General features: G+C 39.9%; 1 protein-coding gene across 2 annotated transcripts in view; it reads right to left on the bottom strand.

Moving 5' to 3' along the window:
• Window positions 1-456: 456 nt before the first annotated feature.
• Window positions 457-18,664, bottom strand: part of LOC145342045 (anillin-like) — an 81,139-nt gene continuing 62,931 nt past the window's right edge. For both annotated transcript variants that reach the window (XM_080187209.1, XM_080187210.1), the window contains 7 exons: window positions 18,160-18,181; window positions 17,049-17,158; window positions 12,987-13,040; window positions 11,900-11,986; window positions 11,584-11,691; window positions 9,437-9,609; window positions 457-1,321 (listed from right to left, as the gene is read on the bottom strand). In XM_080187209.1, coding sequence (XP_080043335.1) covers window positions 1,195-1,321; window positions 9,437-9,609; window positions 11,584-11,691; window positions 11,900-11,986; window positions 12,987-13,040; window positions 17,049-17,158; window positions 18,160-18,181 — 681 coding nt within the window. In that variant the 3' untranslated portion in view covers window positions 457-1,194. The remainder of the gene's footprint in view (window positions 1,322-9,436; window positions 9,610-11,583; window positions 11,692-11,899; window positions 11,987-12,986; window positions 13,041-17,048; window positions 17,159-18,159; window positions 18,182-18,664) is intronic.

Here is an 18,664-nt window from a genome sequence, read left to right as displayed (position 1 = left end):
TCACTGATGGGGCAGAATTGGCTAGGTATGCTGTTTTTGGCAAAGAGGACCGAAGCAATTTTCACTTTGTTGGGTTGTACTTGAGTAGCTTGGCAATAGGACCTGCCAAATCTGGAGCAGTCTTCATGACCATTACTGGGATAGAACCAGTGCCTTCAACTTTTAAAATCAGAGTGGATGGATTAGGCCCAAAGAGGCAGAGATGGATCAAACTGGCCCATAGTGCATAAACAATTAAATTTCAGCCAGCTTTAAAAAAATTCTAGTTTGGAAAACAAAACAGCCAATTTGTGAGGTAGTGCATGTTCCCAAAATTTTAATGAGCACATGCTCAGAGCCTCTACTCAGCCAGGAAGGAAATTAAATAGGGAAGGGCAATTAGGTTCTGATAAATGCAAAGTGGAAGTCTAAACCAAGCTTTAAAAATAGGAACAAACAAAAGCAGAATTATCCAAATATTTATTCTTCAAGAGTAGAATAGAACAGTTAAAATGACACAAGTTAGTGACAGTAGAAATAGACAAGTTACACAATGTACTATAAATATATAGTATGCCCTTGAAATCTTGCATTGATGAAAAAGTGCAGAAAATGTAAAAGGACACAGTTATATAGCCATTCTGAACCATTTACTCCTTTCCCTTCTCCCAGTCATTCAAAACAAGGGCAGCATTTGTCCTTTAAGTTTACTAATTGTTACGGAATAAGACAATCTGAGTACCAGCACAATTTGAAAGCTGCATCTTCCAGGAAGTTTGAGTTAAATAGTGACTAGATCAATCCCAAGGAAAAAAACTTGAGCTTGCTACCACAAGAACAAAAGGAAAGTTTCTTCTTGTGGATACCAGGAAGGTCCAATTTGTATAAGCAGATTTCAGCTAGGACAAATGAGATTAAACTAGGTTTCCTGCTTTCAACTAAATTAACAAAGGAAATATCACAGGTCTGCTAACCTGAAATTCTAGTTCAGGTTACAGGTCAACACTTGAAAGAAAACCATGGGGGAGAAGGGAAAGACTCAAGTTCAAGAACAATCAATCCCTCTACTTTATTCTTTGGATTAATTTTGGTTAGACAAGGGTTTCCTTAGCAGCAATTTAGTGGTTGTGTATTTAGGCAACTGCTTGAAAGGCACTTCAATGTTAAATGCTTCCCCATCAAGTGAGAAACTGCTCTGGCAAGCTGCAGCCAGCTTTAGATTCCATCCTTGGATAGTGAGGAGTGTAGTGTTGGTTGCCATGTTCCAAGGTTCATCAGAACCTGGTTAAGTTTCTCCATCCACAGGCTTCTCTCTTCTTTTGTGTCAGCCGACAGCCAGTTCCTACAAAATCACAAATATCGGATCAACAATTTTATTATTGTTCCATGTTTTATCTATCCTGAAATCTTAAGATTCTTTATACTAAATTACAACAAATATTTAATTGTCCATGAATTTTGGATTTTACTCTGCATCAAAAACATCCACAACTTGTGATCAGCAACGGAATGTTATTTCAAAAATAAGGCCAAATTTATTTCTTGCAACATGAGCATCTAACTTCACTGCTCAATTTGGGAGAGAATTCCAAAGATTAATAGCCCTCAAAATTCTCATCTCCATTTTAAAATGGGAGACTCCTGATTTTGAAACTGTTCTAAGAGGAAACATCCTCTCAGTATTGACCCTATCAAGCCTCTTCAGAATTGGTTACATTTCAATAAGATCACCTTTCATTCTTAACTCAAATGAGTTTAGGTCCAATCTTCCCTCATGAGACAACACCTTCATCTCAAACAGCCGAGTGAATCTTCTCTGATGCAAGTATATCCAACCTTAGGCAAAGCGACCAAAACAACTCAGTACTCTAGGTGTGGTCTCATCAAGTCCTGTATGGTTGTAGCAAGAGATTCAGTAAATTACTGAAATGCGAGCTTGTGTATGATGCATTGGTGGTCAAGGGCAAAAATGTTTATGGAAGGGAAAGGTGTGGCCAATGTCTGAACTATGTGCTCCTAGAGAACAGCATACTTGAACATGCCAACAGGAACGACAAAACTTAAGGAAGCATAATACTCATGAACATTAATATCTTAGAATCATACAGTAAAAGATTATTCAGCTCAGTGCCTTTGCTGGTTCTTAAAGAGCAATCCAAATCACTCCCATACAATTGCAATTTCCCTCTGCAAATACTTTGGAAGTATTTATCTGAAAATTACTGAATCTGCTTCTGCTACTTCTTCCACATTTACACGAGAGAGTACATGCAGGATCACAACTCACTGTACAAAAACATCTCACCTCTCCTGGCTTTTTTTTTGGTCAGATTTGGGTCCTCTGGTTACCATTGGCCAACACAGTAACCTGGTGTTGAGAGACTTCTTAATGTCCAACAGGTTTATTTGGTAGTAAACACCACTGACAAAAAGGAGCAGCACTCCAAAAGCTAGTGGCGTTTATACCAAATAAACCTGTTGGACATTAACCTGGTGTTGAGAGACTTCTTACTGTGTTTACCCTAGTCTAACACCAGCATCTCCACATCATGACCATGGGCCAACCCATGAGAATAATTTTCTCATTAACTATCAAACCCTTAATTTTTGACACATACATTTGAATAATTTTTTTTGCCAAGAACAATTCCAGTTTCTTTATCTTCTCCATCACTGATGCGTTTTTTTAAACCATTCTAAATAAATGCAGATAATGTTCTTGAAGCAGCAGCAATAGTGGAAAGTTTATTTCCAATTCTTCCCAGTTCTGATGAAATATTAACCATTTCTTTCCACTGATGATACTGGAAATACTCAACAGGTCAAAAATCACCTGTTTTTATTTCATAGTTCCAACATCCATGGCATTTTGCTTTACTAAAAAGGGTCAGAAGGTTATGTATTGAAACTCCATTCCAGGACTTGAGCACAAAAGCTTCCTTTGTTTCATTCATTTAAATGAATTCTCATGACCTGAAGGCATTCTTTTTAAGGAGCAGGGAATTCTAAGATCTTGGGTAACAATCCCTCGAGCACCACAAGAAAACATAGGTCCAAAATGTTGAATGGTGATCATACAGAATGATTAAAGCATTTGATTGTACAACATTTCAATTAATGAAAAACAAACTTGTATTTATATTGCATCTGTCAGTCAGAATGCCCCAAAATCATTTCACAGCCAAATCAATAAGGAAGTTCAAGTGGTAAGTTATAAGGAGATAGGTAGTCATTAAACTTGCAATTTGTATAAGCAGATTTCAGTTAGGACAATTGGAGATTAAACTAGGTTTTTGGTATTTGACTAAGTTATTAAAATTAATAAAGGAAATATTTGGGAAGTTAAAAGCTGCACTTAGTGCATTCCTGTACCAGCAATCAGCTGAGTCCGCTCTCAACGGAACTTGGCTGGTTGTTTGTACAACTAATTAAAACCAGTTCCAGGGCTTTGCAAACTGTGCCTATAAAAAGAAAGGCTTCACAGTGCTATTCAATCTGCATTGAGAGAGGGCTACATGACTGTGAGGAGTGTTTTTGGAGTTAGGTGAAACAGGCAGCAGAGGCCACAAGGGAGAGTGCTGATTGGGAAGTGAGTGCCCCTCATGATTCTCTGAAACTGACACTGAGTTTGGATTTAAAAAATGTGTGACATCACAAGAGGGCTTTGACTTGATTGTACCAAATTTGAAAATCTATTTAAATTACTGGTTTAGACATTGCGTTGAGACTGTGGTAATAAGGAGATATAATTTAAAAATAAAGTTTTAATAAAAAATTAAAAACAAATCAAATAAAATAGAGATGGAGGGTCAGTGATGTGTTGTTTATACATGGTGTGGGAACCGGTGGATCCCCGTGGTTCCCAGTGAGCACGTCTGTAGTAAGTGTTGGTTGCTTGAGGAACTCCGGCTCAGAGTGGATGAGCTGGATTTTGAGATTTGGATGCTGCGACACATCAGGAAGGGGGAGACATACCTGGACACTGGTCCAGGAGGCAGTCACAGCCCTTCAATTAAACACCTTGAATTCATCCAGTGGACAGGGACAGGAGGCTGTGGCTACGAGTGAGGCAGGTAGAAGGATCCAGGAACCTCAGACCCTGAACTTATCCAACGGGTTCAAGATTCTTGCTCTATGTGGACGAGAACAGGTACTGTAGGGAGGATGAGCAAACTGACCACGGCACCTATGACTACGGGTAGTTGTAGTCTGAACTCACTGTCAATGTAGTGGGAGGGTAAAGATCCAGTTGTCGTGGTTCATGTAGGTACCAATGAAATAGCAGAACCTTTGTTCCTCTTCTACCTAAGGGAGTATGAACAGCTAAGAGCTAAATTGAAAAGCAGAACCAAAAAAAGATAATCTCTGGATTACTACCTGAGCCATGAGCTAATTGGCACAGGGTCAATAAGATTGAAGATGTAAATGCATGGCTCAAAGATTGGTATGGGAGGACTGGGTTTGAATTCATGGGGCATTGGCACCTGTATTGGGGGAAGAGGGGACTATACTGTGCTGCTGTAATTTTCTATGCTTTCCATTCTGATGGGACAGTCTTTATCTGAATAATGCTGGGACCAAAGTCCTGGTGAATCATAACTAGGGCTGTAGATAGGGTTTTAAATGCAATAGTTTGTGGTGGGGGGGGGAGAAATGCAGGGGGTGGCAAGGTATGGAGAATTAGGAGAAATCAAAAAAAAGTTAAGGAGATGGTAGAAAATGTAGCTGAGGGCTTAGGAGAGGTTAGTAAAGTTTCCAGACCATGTGATAGAACAAGTATAGAAGGTGGCAGGAATCTAACCTCAGGCAGAGCAAAAAAAAGTGACAAGTATGAGAAGGGAGGTGGGCAATGCAGGACTGAGGGTGTCATACCTAAAATGAGTGCAGTATACAGAAAAGAGCTTGTTGTACTGATCAATTTCGATGTGCACAATGTTGTGGGCATCACAGATGTGGCTGCAAAGGGATCCAAATATCCAAGAATATGTATCCTATCAGAAGGACAGGCAGAGGGGCAAAGGGGGCGGGGTTACATTGTTACTGAGGAATGAAGTTAAAAATCAATAGCAAGAGATATAGAAATCAGAAGGCACAGAATCTTTGTGGTTAGAGCTGAGGAATCACAAAAGGTAAAAAAGACCCTGATGGGGTCTATGTACAGTACTCCTAGAGTAGTCAGGATGTGGGGCAGAAAATAAAAATCAGGAGAAGAAAAGGCATACAAACAATAATCATGGGGGACTTCAATATGCAGATGGAATAGGGAAATCAGGTTAGTGGATCCCAAGAAAAAGGGATTTGTGGAATGTTTAAGTGTTTTTTGGAGCAGCTTGTGACAGAGCCTACTTGGGAAAAGGCAACTGAATCTGGATTTAGTCATGTGTAATGAGGCAGACTTGATTAGGGAGCTTAAGGTGAAGGAACCCTTAGACAGTAGTGGCCACCGTATGATAGTTTGAGGGAGAGAAGCTGGAATCAGATGCAACGGTATTACAATTAAATAAAAACGTAACTACAAAGACATGAGGGAGGAGCTGGCCAGAGTTGATTTGAAAGGAAATAGGGAAGATAGTGGAATAGCAATGGCAAGAGAGAGTTATTCAGGAGGCACAACAGAAATTCATCTTGAGGAGGAAGAAAATACTAAGGCGAGGACAAGGCATCCATGACTGATGAGGAGAGCCAAGGACAGCATGAAAGCAAAAGAAAAAGCATACAAAATGGCCAGGACTAGTGGGAAGTCAGAGGATTGGGAAGCCTTTAAAAGTGAGCAGAGGACAATTTTAAAAAGTAATGAAGAGGGAGAAGATGAACTATGAATGAAAGCTAGCTAGTAATACAGAGACAGGAAGAGTTTTTTTCCAATATATAAAAAGATGAGGCAAAAACAGCCATTGGACCAGTGGAAAATGAGGCTGGAGAAGTAATAATAGGAAACAAAGCAATGGTGAGGAACTGAATAATTACTTTGCATCAGTCTTCATGGTGGGAGACACTAGTGGGATGCCAGAGCTGAGAGTATCATTGCACAGGTGAGTGTAGTGGCCATCACTAAGGTAGTGGTTCTGGGGAAAGTAAATGGTCAGACAGTGGATAAGCCACCTGGACCAGATGGACTACACTCCAGGTTCTAGAAGAGGAGATGAGGAAATTGTGGAGGCATTGGTGGTGATCTTTCAGGAATCACTGGGGGCAGGGAGGGTCCCAGAGGGCTGGCAAGTAGCTAATGTAACACTGCTATTTCAGGAGGGAGGGAGGCAGACAGGAAATTATAGGTCGGTTAGCCTGACTTCAGTCATTGGCCACATTTTAGAGTCTATTATTCAAGATAAGATTGCAGAATGCTTGGAAGTGCATGATAAATTAGGACTGAGTCAGCACAGCTTTGTCAAGGGGAGGTCATGTCTGACAATCTGTTAGAGTTCTTTAAGGAGGTAACAAGGAAGTTAAAAGAAAACCAGTGGACATGATTTAGAACCATAGAACATTAAGCACAGAAAACAGGCCTTTTGGCCCTTTTTGGCTGCGCCGAACCATTTTTCTGCTTAGTCCCACTGACCAGCACCTGGACCATATCCCTCCACACCCCTCTCATCCATGTACCGGTCCAAGTTTTTCTTAGTGAGCCTGCATTTACCACTTCACCTGGCAGCTCATTCCACACTCCCACCATTCTGTGTGAATAAGCCTCCCCAATATTCCCTTTAAAACCTTTTCCCTCTTCACCCTTAACCCATGTCCTCTAGTTTTTTTTCCTCTCCTAGCCTCAGTGGACAGAGTCTGCTTGCATTCACGATCTATAACCATCATAATTTTATATACCTTTATCAAATCTCCCCTCATTCTTCTATGCTCCAGGGAATAAAGTCCTAACCTATTCAACCTCTCTGTAATTCAGTTTCTCAAGTCGCGGCAACATCCTTGTAAACCTCTGCACTCTTCAAACTTAATATCCTTTCTGTAATTAGGCGACCAAAACTGCACACAATACTCTAAATTCGGCCTCAATGTCTTATACAACCTCATCATAACATTCCAACTCCTATACTCAGTACTTTGATTTATAAAGGCCAAAGTACCAAAAGCACTCTTTATGACCTTATCTGTGACACCACTTTTAGGGAATTATGTATCTGTATTCCCAGATCCCTCTGTTCTACTGCACTCTTCAGTGTCCTACCATTTACCTTGTATGTTCTTGTTTGTCCTTCTAAAAGGCAATACCTCACATTTGTCTACATTAAACTCCATCTGCCATTTTTCAGCCCATTTTCCTAGCTGGTCCAAATCCCTCTGCAAGCTTTGAAAACCTTCTTCACTGTCCACTACACCTCCAATCCTTGTATCATCAGCAATTTTGCTGGTCCAATTTACCATATCATCATCCAGATCATTGATATAGACGACAAACAACAATGGACCCAGCACTGATCCCTGTGGCACACCACTAGTCACAGGCCTCCATTCAGAAGCAATCCTCCACTACTACTCTCTGGCTTTTTCCACTGAGCCAATGTCTAACCCAATTTACCACCTCTCCATGTATACTTAGCGACTGAACCTTCCTAACTAACCTCCCATGCGGGACCTTGTCAAAGGCCTTGCTGATTTATTTAGATTTCCAGAAGGCTTTTGACAAGGTGCCAAATAAGAGACTGTTAAATAAGTTACAAGCCCATTGTGTTAAGGGCAAGATCCTAACATGAATAGAGGATTGGCTAACTGGCAGATGGCAGAGATAGGCCTTTCTCAGGATGGCAGCCGGTGGCTAGCGGTGTGCCTCAGGGTTCAGTGCTGGGACCACCACTTTTCACAATATACATTAACAATTTGGAGGAAGGAACTGAAGGCACTGTTGCCAAGTTTGAAGATTATACAAAGATATGTAGTGGGACGGGTAATATTGAAGGGGGGGGGGGGCCGCAGGAGGATTTGGACAGGTTATGAGAGTGGGCAAAGAAGTGGCAGATGGAATACAACATGGAAAAAAAAAGTGTGCAGTTATGCACTTTGGACGGAGGAATGGAGGCATAGACTATTTTCCAAACAGGAAATGCTTAGAAAATCAAACACAAATGGACTTGGGAGTCCTTGTTCAAGGTTCTCTTAGGGTTAACATGCAGGTTCAAAATCGGCAGTTAGGAAGGCAAATACAATGTTAGCATTCTTATAAAGATGGCTAGAATACAAGAGCAGGGATGTACTTCTGAGGTTGTATAAGGCTCTGGTCAGACCCCATTTTGTGAGCAGTTTTGGGCCTCATATCCAAGGAAGGATGTGCTGCCTTGGAAAGGATCCAGAGGGTCACAAGAATGATCCCTGGAATGAAGGGCTTGTTGTATGAGGAATGGTTGTCTGGACTTGGAGTTTAGAAGGATTTTGGGGTGGGTGGTGGGTGTGTGTGTGGAAAGAGGTGGAGGTGGGGTAATCTTACTGAAGCTTACAGGATACTGCGGGGTCTGGGTACAGTGGATGTGGAGAGAATGTTTCCACTAGTAGGAAAAACTGGAACCAGAGGGCACAACTCAGGCTAAAAAAGAAGGGACGATCCTTTAAAAAGAAAAGCAGATGAGGGGGAATTTCTTCAGCCAGAGACTGGTGAATCTGTGGAACTCTTTCCTGCAGAAGGCTGTGGAGGCCGGGTCATTGAGTATGTTGAAGACAGAGATAGATAGGTTCTTAATTAATAAGGGGACCGGGGTTATGGGGAAAGGCAGGAAAGTGGGAATGTGGAAAAAAAAAATCAGCCATGATCGAATGGTGGAGCAGATGCAATGGGCCGATTGGTCTAATTCTGCACCGATGTCTCCTGGTCCTATAATAAAGAACATTTCAAGAAACTAAAATGGGTTTTCTGGTAAATGTAGCTATTTATCCACACAAGATCCCACAAATTCTTCTTTGATGATGTAGGTTGAAGGATAAACATTTTCCTGGATAATCAGGGAACTCTACTCCACCAAATACTACCAAAGCTTTTTTTTTAAAACAGGCAAAATAGACCCTAGGTTTAAAAACATCTCTACTAAAAAAAGTCAAACTTTTTGACTGCCAACCTACATTATTATACTTCAATCTGAATACACATCCTTCAACTTAGGTGCCAGCAAGCTATCACCCAAGCCAGCAGACCATCTCCACAAAGAAATTCAGAGATGTTGAAGTATAAGGTACCAAAAACACAAGTCTTTTTCTTCCATTAAATGAACACAGAAACCAATAGAAAAGGCCAATGAATCACTGCACTATTTACACAGCCCCCAGAGAATCAGTGCATGAAGGGTTTAGAAAACTGAAAGGAAAGTTCAGTTTAAGGACAAGGACTTGATAACAGGTCAGAACTTGGAAAAGCTTCTTCTTGATGAAGATACAAGAAACACAGACTCACTTGATAATAATTAAGCATAACTGACACTTTCACACCAATTAACAAGTACCAGCAGTTAACGAGACTTACTTGGTAAAGCACATTTCGTTTCTACACTTAACAATGAGTGTGTCATGGTCATCTTCGCACTGTGGCCGTACTGTGATCAATTCAAATGTTTTGGGACGGGAACAGAACTCACGGCTGGCAGGTTCAATCTTGTCTTTGGTGCAGCTGGTTAAGTCAATACACCCAATTGGTTTCTGGACAACACAAGAAAAAAGTGTTAGTGCCTTAATTCTATTTTTTTAAAAAAATGCTCAGAACCTAGGAGCACCACTGATATTTCAAAAACAAAAACTGAATCATGTCACATACATCTCAACTTATGTTTTAAGAAAATTCTCCCAGTTGTCTTAAATGAGCAACTCATTTTTAAACAGTGTCCCCCCACCTCTAGTTTCTTTCCACATCCATCATCAGGAACATGTTTCAATCCACTCATCTCTTCACTTATCTCAAGCTTTGCCTTTCCAACCTTCCCTCCCAAGACAACCCACCCATTTCAGGTACCTTCTCTGGACTGCTTCGAATGCATTTATATCCTTCCTTACTCAAGGCCAATACTGTACACAGTACTCCAAGTGTCCTGCATAACTGAAGCATAACTTCGTTGAGGGCAAAAATTGAATACAATTCTATTAGCTTTCCTAATTACTTGCTGGACCTTAGTCTTTTGTGATTCATGCATTAGGACACCCTAGTCTCTCAATTTGTTTTTATTCTTGCTGCCAAAAATGGGCAAGTTTACATTTGCTCACATTTACTATATTTGCCAAATCTTTGCACACTCATTTAACCTATCTATATCCCATTGTAGCTTCACGTCCTCTTCACAACTTACTTTGTTGTCTACCTTTGTATCCTCCACAAATTTAGTGAACATATTTTTGGTCTCTTCATCCAAGACATTTTATATAAATAAAAGATGCAGTCCCAGCACTGATCCCTGCAGCACAGCTCTCGTTGCATCATACCAATTTCCAGTAAGTCAATTTTCTATCCTTGCCAATAATGTTATCCCCTATATCATGAGCTCTTATTTTCCCCAATGTCCTTTGGTGTTGCACCTCATTAAATGACTTCTGGAAATCTAAGTACACTACATCCACTAGTTCCCCTTTATCTACAGCATGTTACTTCTTCAAAAAAAAAACTCCCAACATATTGGTTAAACATGATTTCCCCTTCATAAAACCATGCTGACTCTACCCGATTGCCTTGTTTTTTCTTTCTAAGTGCCCTGCAAGATTTTTTTTATAATGGCTTCTTTCATTCTCCCAACAGCAGATATTAAGCTAACTGGCCTGCAGATTCCTGTCTCTCTCTTTGAATAAATGAGTTACAGTTGCAATTTTTCAATCTAATGGAGCCATCCATGAATCTTGGGAAGTCTAGAAAAATTAATTAACGCATCAACTATCTCACTAGCCACTTCTTTTAAAACCCTAGGGAGAAATCCATCAGGATCCTGACCCTTACGGTCTGCATCTCCAACAATTTGTCCAGTCTCACATCCGAGTGCTAATTTTCCAGAGTTCGTCCATTTCCTGATTTACAGCTGTTTGAGATGTTACTTGCATTCTCTACCATGAAGACCAATGTAAAATGCCTGTTCAATTCTCTGCCATCTCATCATTTCCCATTATTAATTCCCCAGAATCAATGAGGACCAATGCTCACTAACTTTTCACATTAAATTACCAATAGAAATGCTTACTATTTGTCTTTATATTCCTAGCTAACCTTCTCTCATACTTTTCCTTATCAATCTTTTGGTTTTTTTTTATGTTCAGTCCACTCTTGCATTATTGTATGCTTTTTCTATAGGTTTGATATGATCTTTAACTTTTTTTAGTTAGACCCACCATATGTGGTTATTCCAAAATATATCCAAATGTCTGTTGTTAAACAACAACGTAGATTCTGATTAAACTAGTTTGATGAAAGCACTTGCAAATAAAATCAGGAACCTGCATACTGAAATGTTTGCTTTCTGCAAAACAGAAATTTAAAATCTATAAACTTGCAATTGGTTCCAAAATTTTACAAACTGGTATTGGCATTTGGCTAAGTGTCCATTTAGTTAGCCAAATGCCAATACCAGGCTGTAAAATCCGTGAGTTGGTGTGTTTATCTAAATAAATCAGTCATGTACAAGTTGATTGTTACTTTACCTTGTGTTTCTCTTCATTGGGATAGGTCCAATAGGACAGAGTGTTGCCAGAGAGCACAAACCAGCGACGGTGCCAGGCACCAAACCCACTCACATCCTCAAACATAGTCTACAAGAACAAAAAACGAAATTCTTATCTTGCCCAGAATATTAGTCAGATGTTCTGAAACACTTCCTACTTCTATGCATTAGAGCAAGCGCTGCTTAGTCACAATATAACTGAATAACGATCAATGATACTCTATGGTACTGGGACAGGATAACTACCACAACCATTGCGTTTGCAGTATGCATTACAAAACAAACAGTGGAATTACCAGGAATCCTGAATGCTCCACAGAGGAGTGAAAACGGCATTGGAGTTTCAAATAGACAGTACCCTCAAGAGGTGATAGGAAAGGAACCTGCAATTTGACAAAAAGAAAAATGCATCAACACCAGAGAAATAACTGTTCAGATTGGAAATCATATGGTATATAGGCCAGATACTAGGCCTAGTTCAATGATTTTTGCACAACAGGAGCAACAGATCCGAGTACAGAGCAGGGACTTGTGTGAATAATGCTTAACAAAATTTGTAAAGCTTATCTTCATCACAAGGGCCAAGAATCAGAATGCCAATAGACAATTTCAGATGTGCATAAAAGGGAAGCAATTTATTGCTCAGCTTGTTAAGCATTTCTATATACAGATTCATTACATCAAGCACTTAAACAGAACCATGCAAAAAAAAAAAAGCCAAAAATGAAAAGGAAAACCTAGCCATCAATTACTACTAGGATGCAAGCTGTAGTTTGGACTAGAGAATACAGTTTTGTGGAACACATTATACACTTCCGCAGAACACCAAACTCCCATGTGCAATCACATCAATTGTGTAATATGTAACAGTTTGGCAAATATTTAACTGGCTTAACACCCACTGTAGTACATGACTGAATCCCATCCTGGAACAACAAAAACATTTCCTAAAGAAAAACAGAATGCTGGAAAATCTCAGCAGGTCTGAGAACATCTGTGGAGAAAGAACAGCTAACATTTCAAGTCTGGATGAAACAGTTTCCTTTAGCTGTGACAAGTAGTCATCCAGGTTTGAAATGTTCATTCTGTTCTCTCTCCACAGATGCTGTCAGACCTGAGATTTTGCAGCATTTTAGGTTTTTGTTTCAGATTCTAGTGTCTGCAGTAATTTGCTTTTAAAATCATTCCCTAGCTCTTCAATAAATAGTATAGATCATTATTTGGAAGTGCACTGAGGGAGTGGTTAAAAAAAGTGACTGTTATATCAGATGTGTGTTTCTGGCTAATGCAGAAGCAGATGATTTTCCAGTTCCAAACTAAAGCTATGATACATACGTGAATTTAATAATTAGGTATATAAAGACATTAGGTAACTATAGAAACCTTGTCCTGAAACTCATCTCCAAGTAGTTGCCTGACTTTTCCATCAAACTTCATCTACAGTAAAAACAACAAGTAAAAAGTTAATTGATTTTTACAACTTTAGTTATCAAGTTGTCATTGCTGGAATGCGACGAGACAGAGTCTGGTCAGCTTGCAATTCAGATAGCTTGTGGATCATCAGGTTGAGCAGCGCATATTTCCTATGAAGTTACTTTCCCATGCTCAGAGTGCTGTGGGTGTTCCTGCACAACATAAGCTGCAGCACTTCGAGATGACAATTCATCACCACCTTTTCAAGGTCCATTAGGGATGGTCAATAAATGCTGTCCTAGCCAGCAGCGCACATACCTCATTAAAAGAGCAGTGGCAAGGGACAGCTCAAAATAGCCACTTCCAACATGGACAAAATCACCTGTAGGACTGAACCTCTTTAAAAGTACAGAATTTTACTCTAGTACAGCTTCAAACTGTAAATTTGTCAGTTACGTTGCATTAAAGAGTCATGTCCTCTATATAGTTTTTTTTGCATAGGCATCCTGAACATTAAAAAAAACTTGTATTCTGTTTAGTGTCTTCCAATCCAATTTCACACTATGTAACTACTTACCCTACTTCAGCAGGAACTCTACAGAATATATTAGCTAAATCCAATTTTGTTTCAGATGTTCTGTGTCAATGTCTTATTAATTATTCTAAGATTTAATGCCAATTACATTTTTAAACAGTATTTGCACACTTACTGGTTTATTTGATTCGTTAATTTGTCACTTTTTGGGGTGGGGGTGGGGGTGGGGGATTGGTGTTGACTGTAAACTATGTCAATAAACTCTATCCAGTAAAATCAGCTGCAGTTTTCACTTTCATTGATCAGATTAATATCCTGTACAAAAAAGGAAAGTCTAAACTGAAGCCACTCAAGAGTCAAAAGATGTTTTAAAACAACCTGCATGCAATTCAAGGACTCAAGGCTATGCTAATAATCCATTATTTAATTACTACAGTCCAAAAGACATTAAAAAAAGGAACTCAATTAAGAAGCAAAAGATCAGTTTTAAAATCTTTGCATAAGTTTTAAAATCTTATTTAATTGGTTATGAGCAGAAGTATTTAGTCGTTACATCCATTTTGTAAAAAACTTCAGTAAAATATGTTAGACCACAGAAGCACAAATCCTATCAAAACCTGTTGGGTACTTATCTATCAATGCATTTGAGAAAATGCTGCTACATTTTTTCCCCACTCGAGTCAAGTTGCAGTTGATACTCTTATGCACAGGGTGGCACTGGTTCCAAGTATGACATCCAATCTATTCACGTTCACAAAGCTTAGTGCCATTTATTGAATCAATACTTTACATCAGTACTTAAAGCAGATCACTCTCCTTCACAGAATGAGAAGCACTGTGCATCTTCAAGATTCCCATTTCCTATGGTGGACTTTTGACTATTGAAGTCGCTAAATTACAGACCAGTAGCATTGCACTATAAAAACCCTGGTTAAAAAAATTGTCTTTTTGCAATGGACTTTGCCAATCAATTTAAATGGCAGGTAGAGTGTCAAAGTTGATAAAGGATCAATACTTTTCCTATTTCATACAGAGTCCTGTCTATTCAGAAAGTAAGAAGTCTCACAACACCAGGTTAAAGTCCAACAGGTTTATTTGATAGTAAACCCACAAGCTTTCAGGGTTTGCCCCTTCATCAGGTGAGTGGAGAATTCTGTTCAGAAAACCAGAATAGTCTGCAGTACAAGTTTCAATAGCCATGTGTGTGGACCAAATCACCCCCCTTCAACTGAAACTACTATTTGCAAATTAAACAATTCTAGTCTCTACAAATATATAAATCTGACAAGATATGACTGTGCCTGGCTTGTGAATAGATTACCCATGCATTTAAAATTACAGATGGCAGTGCTCAGATAAGTTCTCTTTATGAAGGCTTATACTCCTTAAAGCGAGTTTTACAGAAGCTAGTTATCTTTCCTCCAAAGCATTTCCCATGGGGAAACTACTCACAAAAAGCCTGGCAACTTGGTTTAACTACAGAGAGAGAATGAGAACAAAGAAAAGGGAGGGGAGGAGAGCTTGGTGAAAAAAAGCATAGACAACCCTGAATTTATCTGGAGCATTACAGTTTCTGGATACTGATCTGTAACCAGAGTGGATATCCCCTTTTCCCATGTGAAAAAATGTATTCACCCAATTACAATGCTTCTATTGTATCCAGGGACAAGATGAGCTAAGTCAGCACCAATTAGAAAAATCCAGAGAGATCAGAGGTATGGCCAGTGACTTTGAGTACAGCTTAAAGTGGATTCACAATTTTTCTTTGGGTCAAGTAAAGTTGAGTTGTCACATTTGTAGTGCAAACTCAACAGCTAGGTTGTGTACCAGTTTCCTGGATTGCAAGTTCACAAGTTCCCTACACTGCTGAAGGAGACCATTCAGCCCATTGTGCCTGCACTAACAACAACAATCCCACCCAGGCTCTAGCCCTGTACTTGTAACCTCACATTTATCCTGGTAATCCCCTGACAATAAAAGGGACAATTTAGCATGGCCAATCCATCTTCGGACTGTGGGAGGAAACCAGAACACCTGGAGGAAACCCATGCTGACTCAGGGAGAATGTGCAAACCACACACACACACTTGAATCTCAGTCCTTAGTGTTGAGGCAGCAGTACTAACCACTGTGCTGACCAGTTCAGCTGCGTGTCAGCTGTGCAGGTTGGATCTCTTTCCCCTTGAAAAAAAAAGGGGGAAGCCAAGGGGTAACCAAATAATTGCCTTAAAAAAAAAATGAAGAAAAGGTTTGGTGCAGACGTAGACTAAACAGCATAAATCAGGCTGTTCTGCCATTCAGTACGATTACCGTTGATCTTTATTTTCCCACCCACTCTCCGTATCCCAAGAGACCAAAAACATCTATCCCAGCCTTAAACATATTCAACAGAGCAAGTCCTCTCAGGGAAAGAATTCAAAAGATTCACAACCCTTATTGAACAAACATCTCACCTCAGTCTGAAATGTTCATCCCTTTATCTTGAGATATGCTATGTTCTAGATTCCACAGCCAGGCAAATCAACAACTGTGCTACCCATAGGTTCTGAAGAGTAGGCATTCTCCCCAAAAAATTCCAAGTTCAGAATTCGCATAAAAATTGAGTAAATCCCACTGCTTTTTTTCAAACAGGACTTTCAAAATGAATCTCCCACAATCTGTGCATCATGGAGTGCCCTAGCATGAGTCATGATAAAAACCTGGGGGCGGGGCCTATTTCCACCAAGAGGTCAGCAGCATAGCACATAGTGCGCCACTGTGCAAGCGCCAATCTGTCAGTATTGAGATGCCCCACTTCACGCCAGCTGGGTTGGACCGCCAGCTCCCCTGTTAGTTGGGGGCTGTTGTAAATCCTGCTGGAGAGGCTAGTGGACCCAGCTACATGACCGCTAAAATCAGATTTACGAAATGCGGAGGCTGTGGTGACCAGCACGAAGTTTGTTACAGTCTCCATTTATGTTTCTAACAGCGCAGCAGGCTGGTAGAATTGCTGCCTATATGTTCGTGAAATCTCCTTGGAGACAAGAATGTTGAAGAGATTTGAAAAAGGGCATTAAAATTCAGAGGCTGAGCCAGAGTAACTAGGAAGAACATTTTCCCATTAGTGGAAGGATCAAGAATCATAGATTTAAGTAATTGGCAAAAGCAGCAAGAACATCAGGAAAAATCTTTTCACGTACCAGGTGGTTTGGATTTGGAATGAACCACTTGAGTGTGCAATGGAGACACAGTCAAGGTGGAATTAGATTATCCGAAAAAGGGAGAACGTGCATGGCTAAGGGAAGGTGGGGAAATGGCTTTATATGAAATGCTCCTTCAGAGAGCCAGCACAGATACAAATAGCTCATTTCTGCGCTGAAACCATTCTATCAAAGGATTAGAATCAAGTCCGAGTGGAAGCTGAAGTTCACAAGATAACACCACCAAGTGGTGCCACCACCTTAAAATGAAAAAAAGACAGCCAGCCAATGATCAATTTATTAAAAACTGAGACTTACTTTGTCCAGTGGAAACTTGTCCTTGCCCAGAGAAGCTAGTGTGATTTTGTGTGACCCAACCAGCACAAACTTGCTGGTGCGTACAGAACTATTAACAGCAGGACTAGCAGCTGCAAGACAAATGTATAACAGTATAAAACAAATGCAATGGACATTCAACTGATCAAATGGCAGTTGGGAGAGTTTGGTGCGACAGGGCACAGCCTGAAAATTAGGACTAGACTACTCGTGTGTAACAACAGGAAGCACTTCTTCCCAAAGGGCACTGGAAATCTGGAGCTCCCCCTCCAAGAAACTGTTAAGGTTCAATGGATTTAAAATTGGAAGAGAGATTGATGGATCTGTTCAACAAGTAATATGGAACCAAACTGAGTACATGAATACAGATCAGCTTTGTTCCAACTGAAAAAAGATTCATGGGACTGAAGTGACCCACTCATGTTCCTATGTTGCAGTAGATGAATTCATTCTGTGGTACAGAGCAAGAGATCCAGATAGTCAGCCCATGCAAAATTGGCAAATTATCAGGAAGTTAAAAATAAAGCACCAAAAGTTCCTAAGGACTATACAGAGACCTCGGCTAGTTCACATTTGTCAAGGACTGAAAAGGCAAGGTTGGTTTCGTTTTGATAGGCTCCCCTTATAGATGTGTATAAACACAAGCAAATTGTCAGTCATAAAATCCAAGGGAATTGACTACCAGCACTGCTGTACCAGAAGACCACTGCTCCCCTCAAAAAAAAAGTGCTACTGCGGTTACAAAAGGGAACACTAATCTGGATAAAATGTTACTTTTTCCTAATACTATTTCAATACACAAATTTGAAATGACAACACTGATATGGGCAACCTCTTAGTTTCATCATTCCAAATGTAGAGACTCTGCTCAAAACCATCAAAAAAGGTTTTCAGGGTATTTGGGGGAAGGATACGAGTGGACATGTATCCTTGTGTGCTAATCTTACCAGGCAATTAGAGGGCTGTAAGGAGGACATGACAAATAGCACAAAAATCATATTCAAGAGCTGGTGATACACTAAAAGTTATTTATTTCATGTTTTTCTTAAAAGGAGTTTGTGTTAAAAATCAAAAAGAATATTTGTAAACCTACCAGGTGACTGCATGCTTGATTTCTGAAAAGGATAAGAAAAACCAATGTGAACTGTATTCTTAAGGTTTAGTAAAATGAACAGTATTAACAGGCAGTGACCAGTCATTGTTCCTGAGGAGCAGTATCGAGAGGCAGCAATTTTTGGGCGTGAGAGGAGGCAGCAAACAGGTACATTTTTCTGTTTTTATTGTTTAACATTTTATTTATAGTTTTAAAGTCGCGAGTTTCGGCGGTTTTTTTTAAATTAGTTAGAAACCGGAAGTCGTCACTAGGACGCTTGCTGGTATTTGTAGTTTTTTTTTTCTTGGGCCCCTAACCCTATAAATTAGTGTAGAGAGGATACCCGATCCTCTACACTGGTAGAGAATCCCACCCTCCCACCTCCTCTAACCTAATTATAAGAGTGGGGGAAGTTTGTTGTTTGTTTTTTTAATTTATTTTTCTGCTGGTAATTGCTTCAGGGATGGCAGTTCAGGCAGTAAGCTGCATCTCCTGTGGGATGTAT

The sequence above is a fragment of the Carcharhinus amblyrhynchos genome, chromosome 4 (genome assembly GCF_965287045.1).
Source record: "Carcharhinus amblyrhynchos chromosome 4, sCarAmb.v2.hapA, whole genome shotgun sequence".
Classification (NCBI taxonomy): domain Eukaryota; kingdom Metazoa; phylum Chordata; class Chondrichthyes; order Carcharhiniformes; family Carcharhinidae; genus Carcharhinus; species Carcharhinus amblyrhynchos.
Note: the sequence above shows the minus strand (reverse complement) of the source record. Positions and strands in the feature narration are given on the sequence as shown.